This window comes from Capricornis sumatraensis, chromosome 11, assembly GCF_032405125.1.
Source record: "Capricornis sumatraensis isolate serow.1 chromosome 11, serow.2, whole genome shotgun sequence".
In the NCBI taxonomy this organism is placed as follows: Eukaryota; Metazoa; Chordata; class Mammalia; order Artiodactyla; family Bovidae; genus Capricornis; species Capricornis sumatraensis.
Window position 1 is genome coordinate 35,461,056 of NC_091079.1, and position 12,377 is coordinate 35,473,432.

Consider the following 12,377-nt stretch of genomic DNA (forward strand, 5'->3'; position numbering starts at 1 on the left):
CTCAGCTGGTGAAGAACCCGCCTGTCAATGCAGGAAACACAAGAGATACAGGTTCAATCCTTGGGTCTGGAAGATTCCCTGGAGAAGGAAATGGCAACCTACTCTAGTATTCTTGCCTGGAAAATTCCAGAGGGGCCTGGTAGGCACAGTCCACGGGGTTGCAAAGAGCTGGACACAACTGAGCATGCATGTGCTTTCACGCTCAAAGCACCCCCATCCAGCCAGTGAATGAGCCAGTCTCCTGGAGAGGACAAACCTGTGTTAGTTCTCTCTAGCCAAGTGTTTGCAGATGAGTCCTTTATCTTACCAAGGTTCAGTCCATGGGGATAAAGCAATAAATACCTCTCCTCTTGGGGCTGTCTCGAGGATCAATGAGAAAGCTGTCTGAACCCTAAAGTGTTCTGCAAATGCTTGTTGTCATTGTGACTCATCTTCAGTGTCCCCAGCAGATGGATGGGCAGTCGGGTGACCACGGTCCTCCAGAGAAGGTCACTCACCCCTGTAGAGCTCCTGTCTAGGGCGTGCCCTGGGCATCCACGGCAAGTGTCCAATATCCCCTGGGGCCGTGCCGCGCGGAAAGCAGACACCTGTCCCCCTGCCCTCAGGCCCTTCTCGGTCAGGACTCCTGCCATCTTCCCACAGGACCTGGAGGAGGTGCTCAAGAGTGAGCTGAGTGGAAACTTTGAGAAGACAGCCTTGGCCCTTCTGGATCGCCCCGATGAGTATGCTGCCCGGCAGCTGCAGAAGGCCATGAAGGGCCTGGGCACGAGTGAGGCAGTACTCATCGAGGTCCTGTGCACAAGAACCAATAAGGTGAGTCCCAGCCGAGCCCCTGAGGGAGCGTCCACATGCCTGTCAGAGAGGGTTACAGCAGCCAGAAGGGAAAGTCCTCCTAGCCCTCCACCCTGTGGTGAGCAAGTGTCTGGGCAAGCAATTTGCCCGCTTGGTTCACATTGGAGAGATGCCTCTTCCAATATTCTGATGGTCGGTTGTAGTGTTACTGCCCCTGGCTTGACAGGATAGAGCCTTCCAGAAGAGCTGTGTCAATCCAGCTTTATTTTTCCAAAGAGATGCAGTTTCATATGTGGGATACGAGTCCTACTTTACCTGCCCAGCCTGACTTTGCAGGTCTCCTAGCACCAATACTGCAATTAGCAATCCAAGTGTGGATGCAGGGAGCAAAGGAATGAGGCAGGCGGGTGGGAATGCCAAGGGGATCCCAGGAAACATCTGGGGCTGCCACCACCTCCCCAGAGGTTTCCATGTCCTTCTGTTAGCAGCCCTCTCCCCTTGTCCCTTGGGTACATGCCATCATGTCAGGAGCTAAAAAGGGCATTTGTGAAGGCCCATTCATATTTGGTTCCAGAACCCATAGGGGCCATGTGTGCGTGTTAGCTGTTCAGTCATGTCCAACTCTTTGCGACCCCACGGACTGTAGCCTGCCAGGCTCCTCTGTCCATGGAATTCTCCAGGCAAGAATACTGGAGTGGGTTGCCATTCCCTTCTCCAAGGGATCTTCCTGACCCAGGGATCAAACCCAACTCTCCTGCATTGCAGGCAAATTCTTTACCATCTGAGCCACCAGGGAAGCCCAGGGACCATGGACTTCATCAAGAGTAAAGAGGGTCCCCAGGTCATTCTTTGGAAATGTCCTCTTCTTCTGCAACATCCATCATGTAGAGTGGGGAGGTCCAGCAAGGAAAGTGCCAAGAAAACCCAACATTTTTGATTCCTCCAGGGAGGAAACAGAAGCAGCACCTGGAGCAGATGGCGAGGAAAACCACCGTGGCGCTCTGATGCTGCTGGGCTATTAATACTTAGGCCTCAAATGTCGATAACCCAGGCTTGTTCCTTCTGCTCAGCCTGTGCTGTCCAGCCCATTATCCGAGGCACCACCGGCGTCCAGGCTACAGGAGCAAACCCTTCTCCTGAACATCCCTGGACTCCTCTTCTTCCCACAGATAATAAAACCCCTCTATTTGGGGTTAGGATAGTGGTTTAGAGGAGCCTTAGCACAGGCGGATGGCATTGGCTCTGTCCAATAACCACACAACTCTCCTTACTCAGTATCCCCGTCTTTTCCAGAAGCACCAAAGTGCCAGTGACCCGGCAGCCAGTATCCGGGCAGCCTCCCTTGGCCAGAAGGTTAATTTGGTCATTCTTTTTCTAATCACATTTGTCCCCATGTGGCTCACTCTCAACCTAGTTTCTTTTGGGTCCTGGTCTCGAACAATGAGCAAGACTTTTTTTTTTCCCAATCAAATAGATCTGACAGTAAAAAGGAGAAAAGCAGGGAGGGAGCAGGCAACAGGTTCAGGCAGATCCTGGTAGTGGGTTGGAAGGAGAAAGGGGAGGGGGCTGCAGAGCCACAGGTGTTCAGCCCCCATCTCCTCCTACCCCCTTCCCGCCCACCGCAGCAACACGGGCCTGGCTCCTCACCTTCCATCAGCCCCACTCGCTTCTCCCCATTGCTGCCTCATGACCTTCATTTTAAACAGTTTGTGGGAGACACCGTGGGGAGACACTGGCTCTTATATGCTGCTGGGTCAAGTGTAGACTGAGGCAGCTCCCAAGCGGCCCCCTCGGGACGAGCCAGGGAAACATATAGCCATACATGGCTTTATGCACTTCACTTTATTGCATTTTTACAAACTGAGTGTGTGCAGCAATGCTTCTTGGAGCAAGTCTATCAGCATAATTTTTCCAGCAGTGTTTGCTCACTTCTTGTCTCTGTGTCCTATTTTGGCAATTCTCATAATATTTCAAACCCTCCCCTGGAAGAAAGATGATGATTCACTGAAGGTTCAGATGATGGCTAGCATTTTTTAGGAATAAAGTATTTTTAAATTAAGGTATGTGCATTATTTTTTTAGACACTATTGCACACTTCACAGACCACAGTAGAGTGTCAGTATAACTTCTTTCTTTTTATTTTTTTAACCTTTTATTTTATATTGGATTATAGCTGATCAACAATGTTGTGATAGTTTCAGGTGGACAGCAGAGGGACTCAACCGTACATATACATCAATGTAACTTTTGTATGTACTGGGAAACCAAAAGATTCATGTAGTTCACTTTATTACGACACTCATTTTATCAGGGTGGCGTGTGCCTGTAAGGCAGTCCTTCCCAGCACACACCCTAGAGAGAGACTTGCATTGCAGCACATAGCAAAATTGTTGACTGAGTGCAGCCTTGTTTGAAGTAGAGAAAAATTGGAAACAGCCTAAATGTTCATCAGTCAGAGGCTGGCTAAATAAACTGGGGCTTACTGTAGGATGGAACATTTTGTTTCCATTAAAAAAAAATGCTAGGTGACTAATAGTACATAAGCATAGCAGGACCTTAAAGACCTATTACTGAGTGAAAAAAATAAGTTGAACAAATATATATAGTATTCCAGTTTTTAAACACATACACAAAACAATTCTATATATTTTCAGTAGCACAAACATATATGTACAAATGCAAAGGGAAAATGCGCACAGAATTTCTAAAACTGGCTCCCTTGTGGGGAGGATGGGGAGTGAGGTGGAGCAAGAAGGTAGTGAATGACTCTGTTAGCTTAGGGACTTCCCTGGTGGTCCAGTGGTTAAGACTGCCTTCCAGTGTAGGGTGTGTGGGTTTGATCCCTGGGTAGGGGAGCGAAGATCTTCATGGCCAAGAAACCAAAACAGAAAACAGAAAAAGTATTGTAACAAATTCAATAATGACGTTAAAAATGATCTACATCGAGGAATCTTTAAAAAATAAATCAGCTTAGCTGTAATGCTTTCACTTTTAACTAAGGATGTGTGTGTGTGTCTGTGTGTGTGTTAGTCGCTCAGTCGTGTCCAGCTGTTTGCGACCCCATAGACTGACCCAACAGCTCCTCTGTCTGTGGGATTTCCCAGGCAAGGATACTACAGTGGCTAGCCATTCCCTTCTCCAGGGGATCTTCCCACCTAGAGATTGAACTCTCCCACATTGCAGGCAGATTCTTTACCCCCTGAAGCACCAGGGAAACCCCTTATCTCCACACAGCCAGGGACTTGCTGACTTGCTCTAGGTTTGGACCTTGAGCTGCAGGGACTGCCCCCTTTGGAGGAAGTCATGAAGGCATCCTGTGTCCAGAAACAGGCTCTGCCTATCTTATCAATAAACCCCGCCTTGAAGGATTGATTTTTTTTTATTATCTTTCCTAGGAAATCATTGCCATTAAAGAGGCCTACCAAAGGTGTAAGTGACCTTTTGTTCTGACTTTAGATACTAAAGAATGCTTCTTGCAAACTACCTCTGGGAAACTAAATCTGCTTCCTCTCCTCCTTTCTTCCGCTGAAGTGTTTGACAAGAGCCTTGAATCAGATGTCAAAGGGGATACAAGTGGGAGCCTAAAAAGAATTCTGGTCTCCCTGCTACAGGTAAGAGTGAAGAGGCCTCACCTGCTTCATGATCCTGAGAAACAGCCCTTGGCAACGTGCAACCATGCTGTAAAAGGCAGTGTAGATAATAAACATTTCCTTCTCTTATTAAATTGCTACTGAGGAACCACCAACCTGTCTTCCATCCATCTAGCTCTTCTGAAATTATTCATTGGAGATTTCCCCCCTTGTAACAATCTGCCTTGTCATTAGCAGTCTACAATCCCTTTCTGTTAGGGAGTCATCTCATTAAGCATTGCCATCTCACTTTGCCAGTGAGGAACCTCTAGGGGTATACACAGTAACATACAGGACGGGAGCAAGAGCCAACTCATCTGACCCCAAATAGGGTCCTTCTCATGATACAACTAACTTCCAGGATTCACCCTAAGTCTAGGCCTGTAGGAACCTCTTGGCCAGGAAAGCAGGGTTTTCAGAACTGGCCCTGCGAGGATGCAGCCCCTGGGCCTCCAGCCAGATGGCATCTGCCCTCTCATTGACACACCCGTCTTTCTGAGCTTTGTGTGTTTCCTCTGATTACTTTCCATGTGGATAGACTGACAGCAGAGAACACATAGAATAAGCTTGAGCTATAGCAGGAAGACTATACGAATGGTCTCCTGCTACGTAGCAAATTGCTGCAGACTTAGAACAACACACATCTATGACCCAGCAGTTTCCACGGGCCGGGGCTCCTGTTACAGGTTAGTTGAGTCCCTGGCTCAGGATCTCTATAGGCTGGAATCCAGGGCTGCCATCTCCTGTGAGGCCTGGGGTCCTCTCCTAAGCTCACTGGCTGTTGGCAGATTTCAGCTCTCTGGGGCTGTATGACTGATGCTCCTGTTTTCTTGCTAACTAAAAAGACCCTCAGTTCCTAGAGGCTACCCACAGTCCCCTGTCATGTGGCCCCAGAGAGAGTTCAGAGCATGGCTATATGGTTTCTTCCAGACCAGTATGAGCTCATCTCTCTGACTTCTTCCATCTCTGACCTCTCAGAGCTCACCTGATTGGGTCAGACCTACCCAGGGTAACTGATTAGGGACCTTAGTTACATCTGCAAACATCCCTGTTGCCACATAAACATAACACGATCACAGGGGTGACACCTCACCATGTTTACAGGTCTTGTCCACACTCAAAGGGAGGAGATTAGTGTGGGCCATCAGGGTCACCTTAGAATTCCACCTGCCACTAAAGGGCTTAAGTGAGACCTCCAAGACCTTCCATGACCAACATCCAGGATTCTTTAGGACAGGGACCCTGAGAGGTACAACTTGATATTTTGGAAGGAAAGAGATACCTTCCCAACAGACTCATTCTAGGGGACATCATGAGGTTTCTTAGAGGTCAGAGGGGTTTGTGAGTGACCTTGGATTCTACAAAAAAAAAAAAGGAAAAATGTTTTGTCACAGAAGCTACTCTGTTTATCAGTTGTGCCCAAAAGATGGCAGCAAAGAGCAGTGCTGCCCCTTTGCCAGGCTGAGCCTAATTTTCAGGCCACTGCTCTGAAATCACCGCTTTTCAAGGACTTTCCCTTTTTTGTTTTCTTTGCTCAAGCAGGAACTCAAGTTAATAACAACGTGTTGATTTTTCTAGGCTAATCGTGATGAAGGAGATAATGTGGACAAAGATCTAGCTGGGCAGGATGCCAAAGAGCTGTATGATGTAAGTATGCGGGTGTGCCAGTCTCTGCAAATGGTTTTCTGTTATTTAACACGATTTTCAACAATTATGTCTTTCTTTTATGTCAATCGGAATTACTTGGGAAATAAGTATGATCTTGAAAGTATTTTTCATCCATACTGTCTTCATGAACCTAAAAGAATTGCTTATTCTATTATTTTACTCTCGTGTTAACCACCTCAGATCCATTCTGAAATAAAGGGACATATAAATAATATAAATAGATAGGTGAGGTATACTTGTGGGTTAGAAATTGAAAGCGCTAGGTCAATCCATTTGGCTTCTCTTCGGCTCATGTTTTATTGTTTCCTGTAAGTGAGGCCTGGTCACAGCTGTGTATATTTGGTCTTTTTGCAAAAGTCATTTTCAAAATGTTTGCACTTGGTTCTCTAGGCAGGGGAAGGCCGCTGGGGCACAGACGAGCTTGCCTTCAATGAACTCCTGGCCAAGAGAAGCCACAAGCAGTTACGAGCCACCTTTGAAGCCTACCAAACTGTAAGTGACCCAGCACTAAGGCAAGGAGTTCACACAGGAACAGTCTCAAGTTATCTCCAAAAGAAGCTGAGATCTGGGATATGGAACTGAGCGGTGGGAGCAGGGGCGGCGGGTGTCTTTTACAATAGCAGTTCTCAATCACGGATGATCTTGCACACCCTTAGGGATATCTGGGGCTTCCCAGATGGCGCGGTGGTAAAGAATCCTCCTGCCAATGCAGGAGATGGAAGAGACTCGGGTTTGATCCCGGGGTTGGGAAGATTCCCTGGAGGAGGGCACAGCAACCCACTCCAATATTCTTGCCTGGAGAATCTCATGGACTGAGGAGCCTGGTGGACTACAGTCCATAGGGTCACAGAGAGTTGGACATGACTGAACACACACACACACACACACACAAGGGATTATTTGATCATGCCTGGAAATATGTCACAACCAGATGTGTTGGGGGGAGCAGTGCTATTCGCATCTAGAGGGTCAAGACCAGGGATGCTGTTAAACATCTCACGATGAACAGGACAGCTCCCCACAACAGGCGACCATTCGGCCCCAGTGCAGTGCTGAGGCTGGGAAACCCCACTTTGCAGCAAAGGCTAGGACAGCAGGTCAAGTTTAGGAGCGAGCAAAGCCCTAGAGTCAGAGGGCCCAGGTTCAAATCCTGGTTTTACTGTAACAAGTGACCAGATGTCTCCATCTTCATTTGTAAAAAAAGACCCTGAACATCATCTTCCCAACCTCAAGGGATTATTTTAAGAGTTAAATAAGATGAATATAAAAGGCTCAGGACAGTATCTGGCTTGTAGTAAGCATACAAATGTTTGCCCTTATTTTCATTCCAATTGACAACTGGCTAAACAGTGCCTGAGACAGATGCAATAACACCTCAGAGATACATTCCTGAAAAGATGTGTATAAATTGTTTTTATACAATTATTTTTTTAATCTGATGATCATTTTAAGCCAACAAGGTGAGTTAGCTATTTCAAGACACTTAGTAGTTAGTCCTTCCCTGAAAATCAGTCTTTGATTTCAGGAAGGCTTTTGTGGACTATCAGATATTCTTTTGTCTAGTATTTTTTATTTGTGGAGTGCTTTTAACTATTCAAAGCACATCTGTACCCTGTGTCTCATTTCAATTTCACAGCAATACTGTAACTCGAATGTAGGCTGAACAGCCATTGTTACCCACAACTGCTGGACAAGGGAAGTGTGTTATGAGTAAGGAGCCATCTGTTACTTATCAGGACCACACAGCAAGTCAGTAGCAGAAAGTGGATGAGAGCTCCAAGATTCCCCAGCCTGAGCTCCTACCTCGGCTACAGCTGGCCGCTCCTCACTCAGAATAGCGTTTCCGACGTGTTGCCAGCAGATGAAAAGACAAGAAAGCTTTGGAATTTTATCATTGCTGTATATAAGCCTTTAGGGCCCTCTGCTTTCAAATCGTGCCCAGAGTCCTGATCAAAGGCAGCTCACCCTGAACTCCCCTGGCCTTTGGGCCTGGAGCTGAGTAGACTGAGCTGGAAGCCTTCTCTATGACCTAGAGCCTCTTCCCATTAGACAGGGGCCATGGATGGAGTTTCTGGGGTGGTTGTCATTGGGCATCACTATAGAAACACACATACATGTGTGTGTGTGCGTGTGTGTACACATGAGTTACTGACAACCTAAGGATACTCCCTAAGCCAATTGTTCTTCAAATTAATCCTGAATCAGCAGAATCAGTATCACTTGAGAACATGCTTAAAACAAGAATTCTTAATCCCCACCCTGGATCAACTGAATCAGATTCCCTGAGGTTGGGGTCCTACAATCTGTGTTTTAATCAGTCCTCTAGATCCTGATGCATGTGGAAGTTTAAGAAGTCTGCTCTAGGCTGTATGACCCTGGGCAAATTACTAAGGGTTCTGTGCCTCAGTCTCCCCAACTGCAAAACAGGGATAATAATGTACCTGCTTCACAGAGTTAGTAAGGATTAAATGAATAACAGATTTAAAGCACTGCCTGGCATGCAGTGGGTGCTCAGCTAACATTAGCAGTTGGTAGGAGTCTCCCTGTGTGAACCAACAGCAACAAAAAACAGCTGAAACTCAAATGGAAAACAAGATAATCTACTGATCTGAGGATTCTTTACATGAAACCAGCTTTAAAATGCTATTAATACCTATTCATCTATTCCAAAAACCTTGGTGGGACGTTATTCATCCTGATCTTTATCACTGATTTTGAGGGTTCACCATGACCATGATCTTGGGAATCTGGCTCCATAAATTTCCTCATGGTCTCTGGCTAAAAGCACTAAGATGCTAGAGTCAGATCATTGAAGTCTATTATGTGACATAGGTTTTGCTGGCATAGAGTTGAATTTTAATTTTTGGCACAAAAACTTTGCCCTTGATTTGTCCTCTAAACTTGAATCTTAACTGCTGACACTCTCAGAAATCCCAGCCCAAACAACAAAGCTTCCCAACTGTGCCGCACTGTGAAAAGTTATTACTCTCCACAAGTCTACCAAACATGAGAGGCTTATAGAGTTCTGATGTTCCCAAACAGGGCTCAGTATAAATTGTAGCTATACATACCTTCAGCCCCAGGTCACTTTCTCCCCACTGCACCCCTCATCACTTCTCCCCTCCCCTTACAAAGTTTTTCTAAGCCCATTCCAGAGCCTTTAGCCCTTTAGCTGTTATAACTAAAACCAGAGTGCCTATGGTTCTGCTGTGGGCATGTGGTCAATCAGGGGCATCGGTTTTAAAAGAAAGAAATGTCTCCCCTATTCTTCTAATAATCTCTCCACAGACAATGCTACCTGGTAAACTAGAAGCCTTTGAGGCTTGTCTGGAATCCACCTTGGCAATGTGTTTTTGCACCGAGATCACAAAACCTGGTTTTGTTCAAAGAGCTCTCTGAGAATTAAGTGTTCCAGTGGGGAGCATGCCATTTGCAAAGGAGAGTCCTAGTACCTTGGGCCAGTGGATTGTTTTCCATTTGTGTTCAGTGGAGCCTCTGGAGGTGACTTGGGAGCTATCAGGAGGGGATAGGGTCAAGAGACAGGCAGAGAAGAAAGGACAATGCCATCTCCCTGTAGCTCATAAATAGCGCCCCCTGGAGACGGGCAGCGATGAGACTCTAAGAGGAGGGGAGCCTGGCGTCTAGGGCTGGGGTCAGCCTTCTCCTGCCTCCCTAGAACAGCTCTGCTTTCCTGCTTTTATCTGTCATGTAGAGTGAGATGCTATAGAAAATTTAAAAATACTGTTCTAGCCCAGTATTAACAATAAAAACAGAAAGTGGTTTAGTGTGAGGATTTTTTTTTTAAGTAAACACAGACCTATGTGAATACAATCTCCTTTTGTAACACAACCTCTGTCTACAGAACAAGAACCCTGTTCATGGTTGAAAAGGAGAGCAGTTTCTTCTGAAATACTAGCTCCACATCCAACCCCTAAACAACTGAGGACAGCTAAGAAAGGGACAGGACTGAAAGCCCCCCAACCCAACTCCCATCTTATCTAGGTCCATTCCACACCAGACCTCTAGATGGGCCAGCTATGATGAGAAGATCAAGCGACGGGTTTCACTGAATTCAGACCCTCCTCCCCCTGCATCCATTGTGCTCCCACCACAAAGAAAATGTTGTTTACCAGGATTTTCAGAATAAACTCCCCTGCTGTGTCCTCAAAGGCCCCAGTTATTTATAGACTCACAGTTGTGTCATAGCCTCAAAAGATAATTTCTAAGGAAGAAGTTTCAGTATTTCTAATGCTTAACTGCATTTCCCAAACCTGAAGTTTCTCCTTTCTCTTTATATGCCTGCTCTGAGCTCAGCCCAGGCGGTACTTGTGCTAACTGTGGTCACAATTTACTCTAAACTTCAGCTTCTATAAATATTCGGAAGGACACCTAACGTGTAATGCTACGCAGAATGATAGGCGAGCTGGGGGTGAATATAAGATCATTCGGAGTCTCCCCAAAGGGAAGGAAATTGGCATTTGACGTGGTCAGGCCCCCTACACAACCCCCACCCTGCTCCTAGCCCATGTAGCCCCATCGTATCAGAAACATTAGACCAAGTCCTTGCCGTGAATTTCACAGCCTCTACCTATGTCGCCCAGACTGTAGCCGCCTGAGCTCCCCGTCTCAGTTTACAACGGAGGAGATGATTATTACCACAGGCTCCTGAAAAACTGGAAATGGAAAGAATTTTTATAAACACATAGGAAACTCAAGTACTATAGAAATACAAAGAATGTTGTTTCGGTATTTATTCATTGTTCTTCCACTTTCTGATTCTTACAGAAGAGGAAACTGAGGCCTAGGGGGTAGTCCTGCCTGCGGTCACGTCCAACAGGGGTCAAACTCCCTGGGCCCCGAGAGTCCCCACTCAAATGGGGGGGGGGGGGTACCACTCCCAGCCCTGCAAGGGATGAGGCCATGTGGGAGTTTCAAAGTTTCCTTGGTCCTTGCATGACCAAATCTGGATGAATCTTTTTGTGGAGGAACAAGCCTCCAGGGCACCATGGCCAAGAGCAAAAGCTGGACTAACAGCTAGACTTTCTCTCTCTAGCTCATCGGCAAAGACATCGAAGAGGCCATCGAGGCAGAAACATCAGGAGACCTGCAGAAGGCCTACTTAACGCTTGGTGAGTAAAGCCAGGAGAGCCCCTGACTTCAGCCAGGCTCCTTGGAACCAGACTCGGAAATAGAGGTTTGTGTGCAGGAAGACTTCAGGTAATAGTCTGAGAACCACAACACATCTAAGCAGCCTTGGGAAGGGAGAGAATGGGTCTGATGCAGCTGCAACAGGAGCTTTTCTGGTCCCCAGGAAGCCCTGAACTCGAGATGTCTGAAGCGTAGGCAAGGGTCCCAGGCCTTCGCACCCCTCATCAAGCAGCTGGCTGGCTGAACCCACAGGGCATGTGCAACCTTGGGGAAGCCAGCTCCCTCCTTTGACTCCTAATGTGCATGACCCAGTCACTCCCTCCCTCCTGAAAAGTGACTCAGCTGTGAGCAGCCAGCACGTAACACTTTGCCTGAGTGCCATGGTCCTGAAGACAGAAGCTTGGGGACACATCACAGCATCCACTACAGTCCCACTAAGACTGTGGGTCCCCAGCAGCAACCACCAACAGCCTGGGGCCATTGTCTAGTCCCAGGGCAGCATGGGTTCACGTGACACACACTCGAAAGCACTCAGGTTTGGATCCACGGACAAGTTTTCGCAGGTGCCTGATGGCTCGAGGGTGACCTTTTCCATTTGGTTCCCTTCGACATTGGAATGAATGAGGTCTGTTTAGAAAGCAAGGGGGAGGAGACCAGATCATGGCCATGCCAAGCAAACGCCAGGCCCTTCTCTCCAGGTGTTGCCCGTGAGGCAGGAAATAGCAGAGTGATGGGTACTGGGCTGTGACTGGCAGGCTCCTTTCTCACTTTTGCAAGTCCTGGAAGGAAGGCATTGTCCATTGTCCACACTCCAGTGGTGCGGAGGCCAGGGCAGCATCCCAAATGGCACAAGAAATGGAGAGAATATCCCCAGAAGAAGAGGAAGAACCAAAAAAGCAGCCCCTGGAAGCTTAAAAAATGTCCTCTCGCTGCCAAACTCTTTTGTTTTGCCTTTTTTCTTTCTTTTTTTTTTTTTATGGGACTTTTGGGAGCAATGTCAGCAATTGATTATTTTTTTTAATCCATCAACATTTTGCATTCAAACTAGCAGCTCTGCTGTTGTGATCCAGTGCAGAGGCCTGAGCATCCTTAATGTTGCCCCTGTCCCAAGATGGATACACAGATGTCTGTCCTTGGGGC

At 47.0% G+C, this 12,377-nt stretch overlaps 1 protein-coding gene across 4 annotated transcripts in view; it reads left to right on the forward strand.

Annotated features, from left to right (window-relative positions):
• ANXA13 (annexin A13) overlaps nt 1-12,377 on the forward strand; it is a 57,757-nt gene that overhangs the window by 37,364 nt on the left and 8,016 nt on the right. For all 4 annotated transcript variants that reach the window (XM_068983795.1, XM_068983794.1, XM_068983793.1 and 1 more), the window contains 6 exons: nt 643-813; nt 4,188-4,221; nt 4,324-4,403; nt 6,000-6,068; nt 6,480-6,581; nt 11,143-11,218. In XM_068983795.1, coding sequence (XP_068839896.1) covers nt 643-813; nt 4,188-4,221; nt 4,324-4,403; nt 6,000-6,068; nt 6,480-6,581; nt 11,143-11,218 — 532 coding nt within the window. The remainder of the gene's footprint in view (nt 1-642; nt 814-4,187; nt 4,222-4,323; nt 4,404-5,999; nt 6,069-6,479; nt 6,582-11,142; nt 11,219-12,377) is intronic.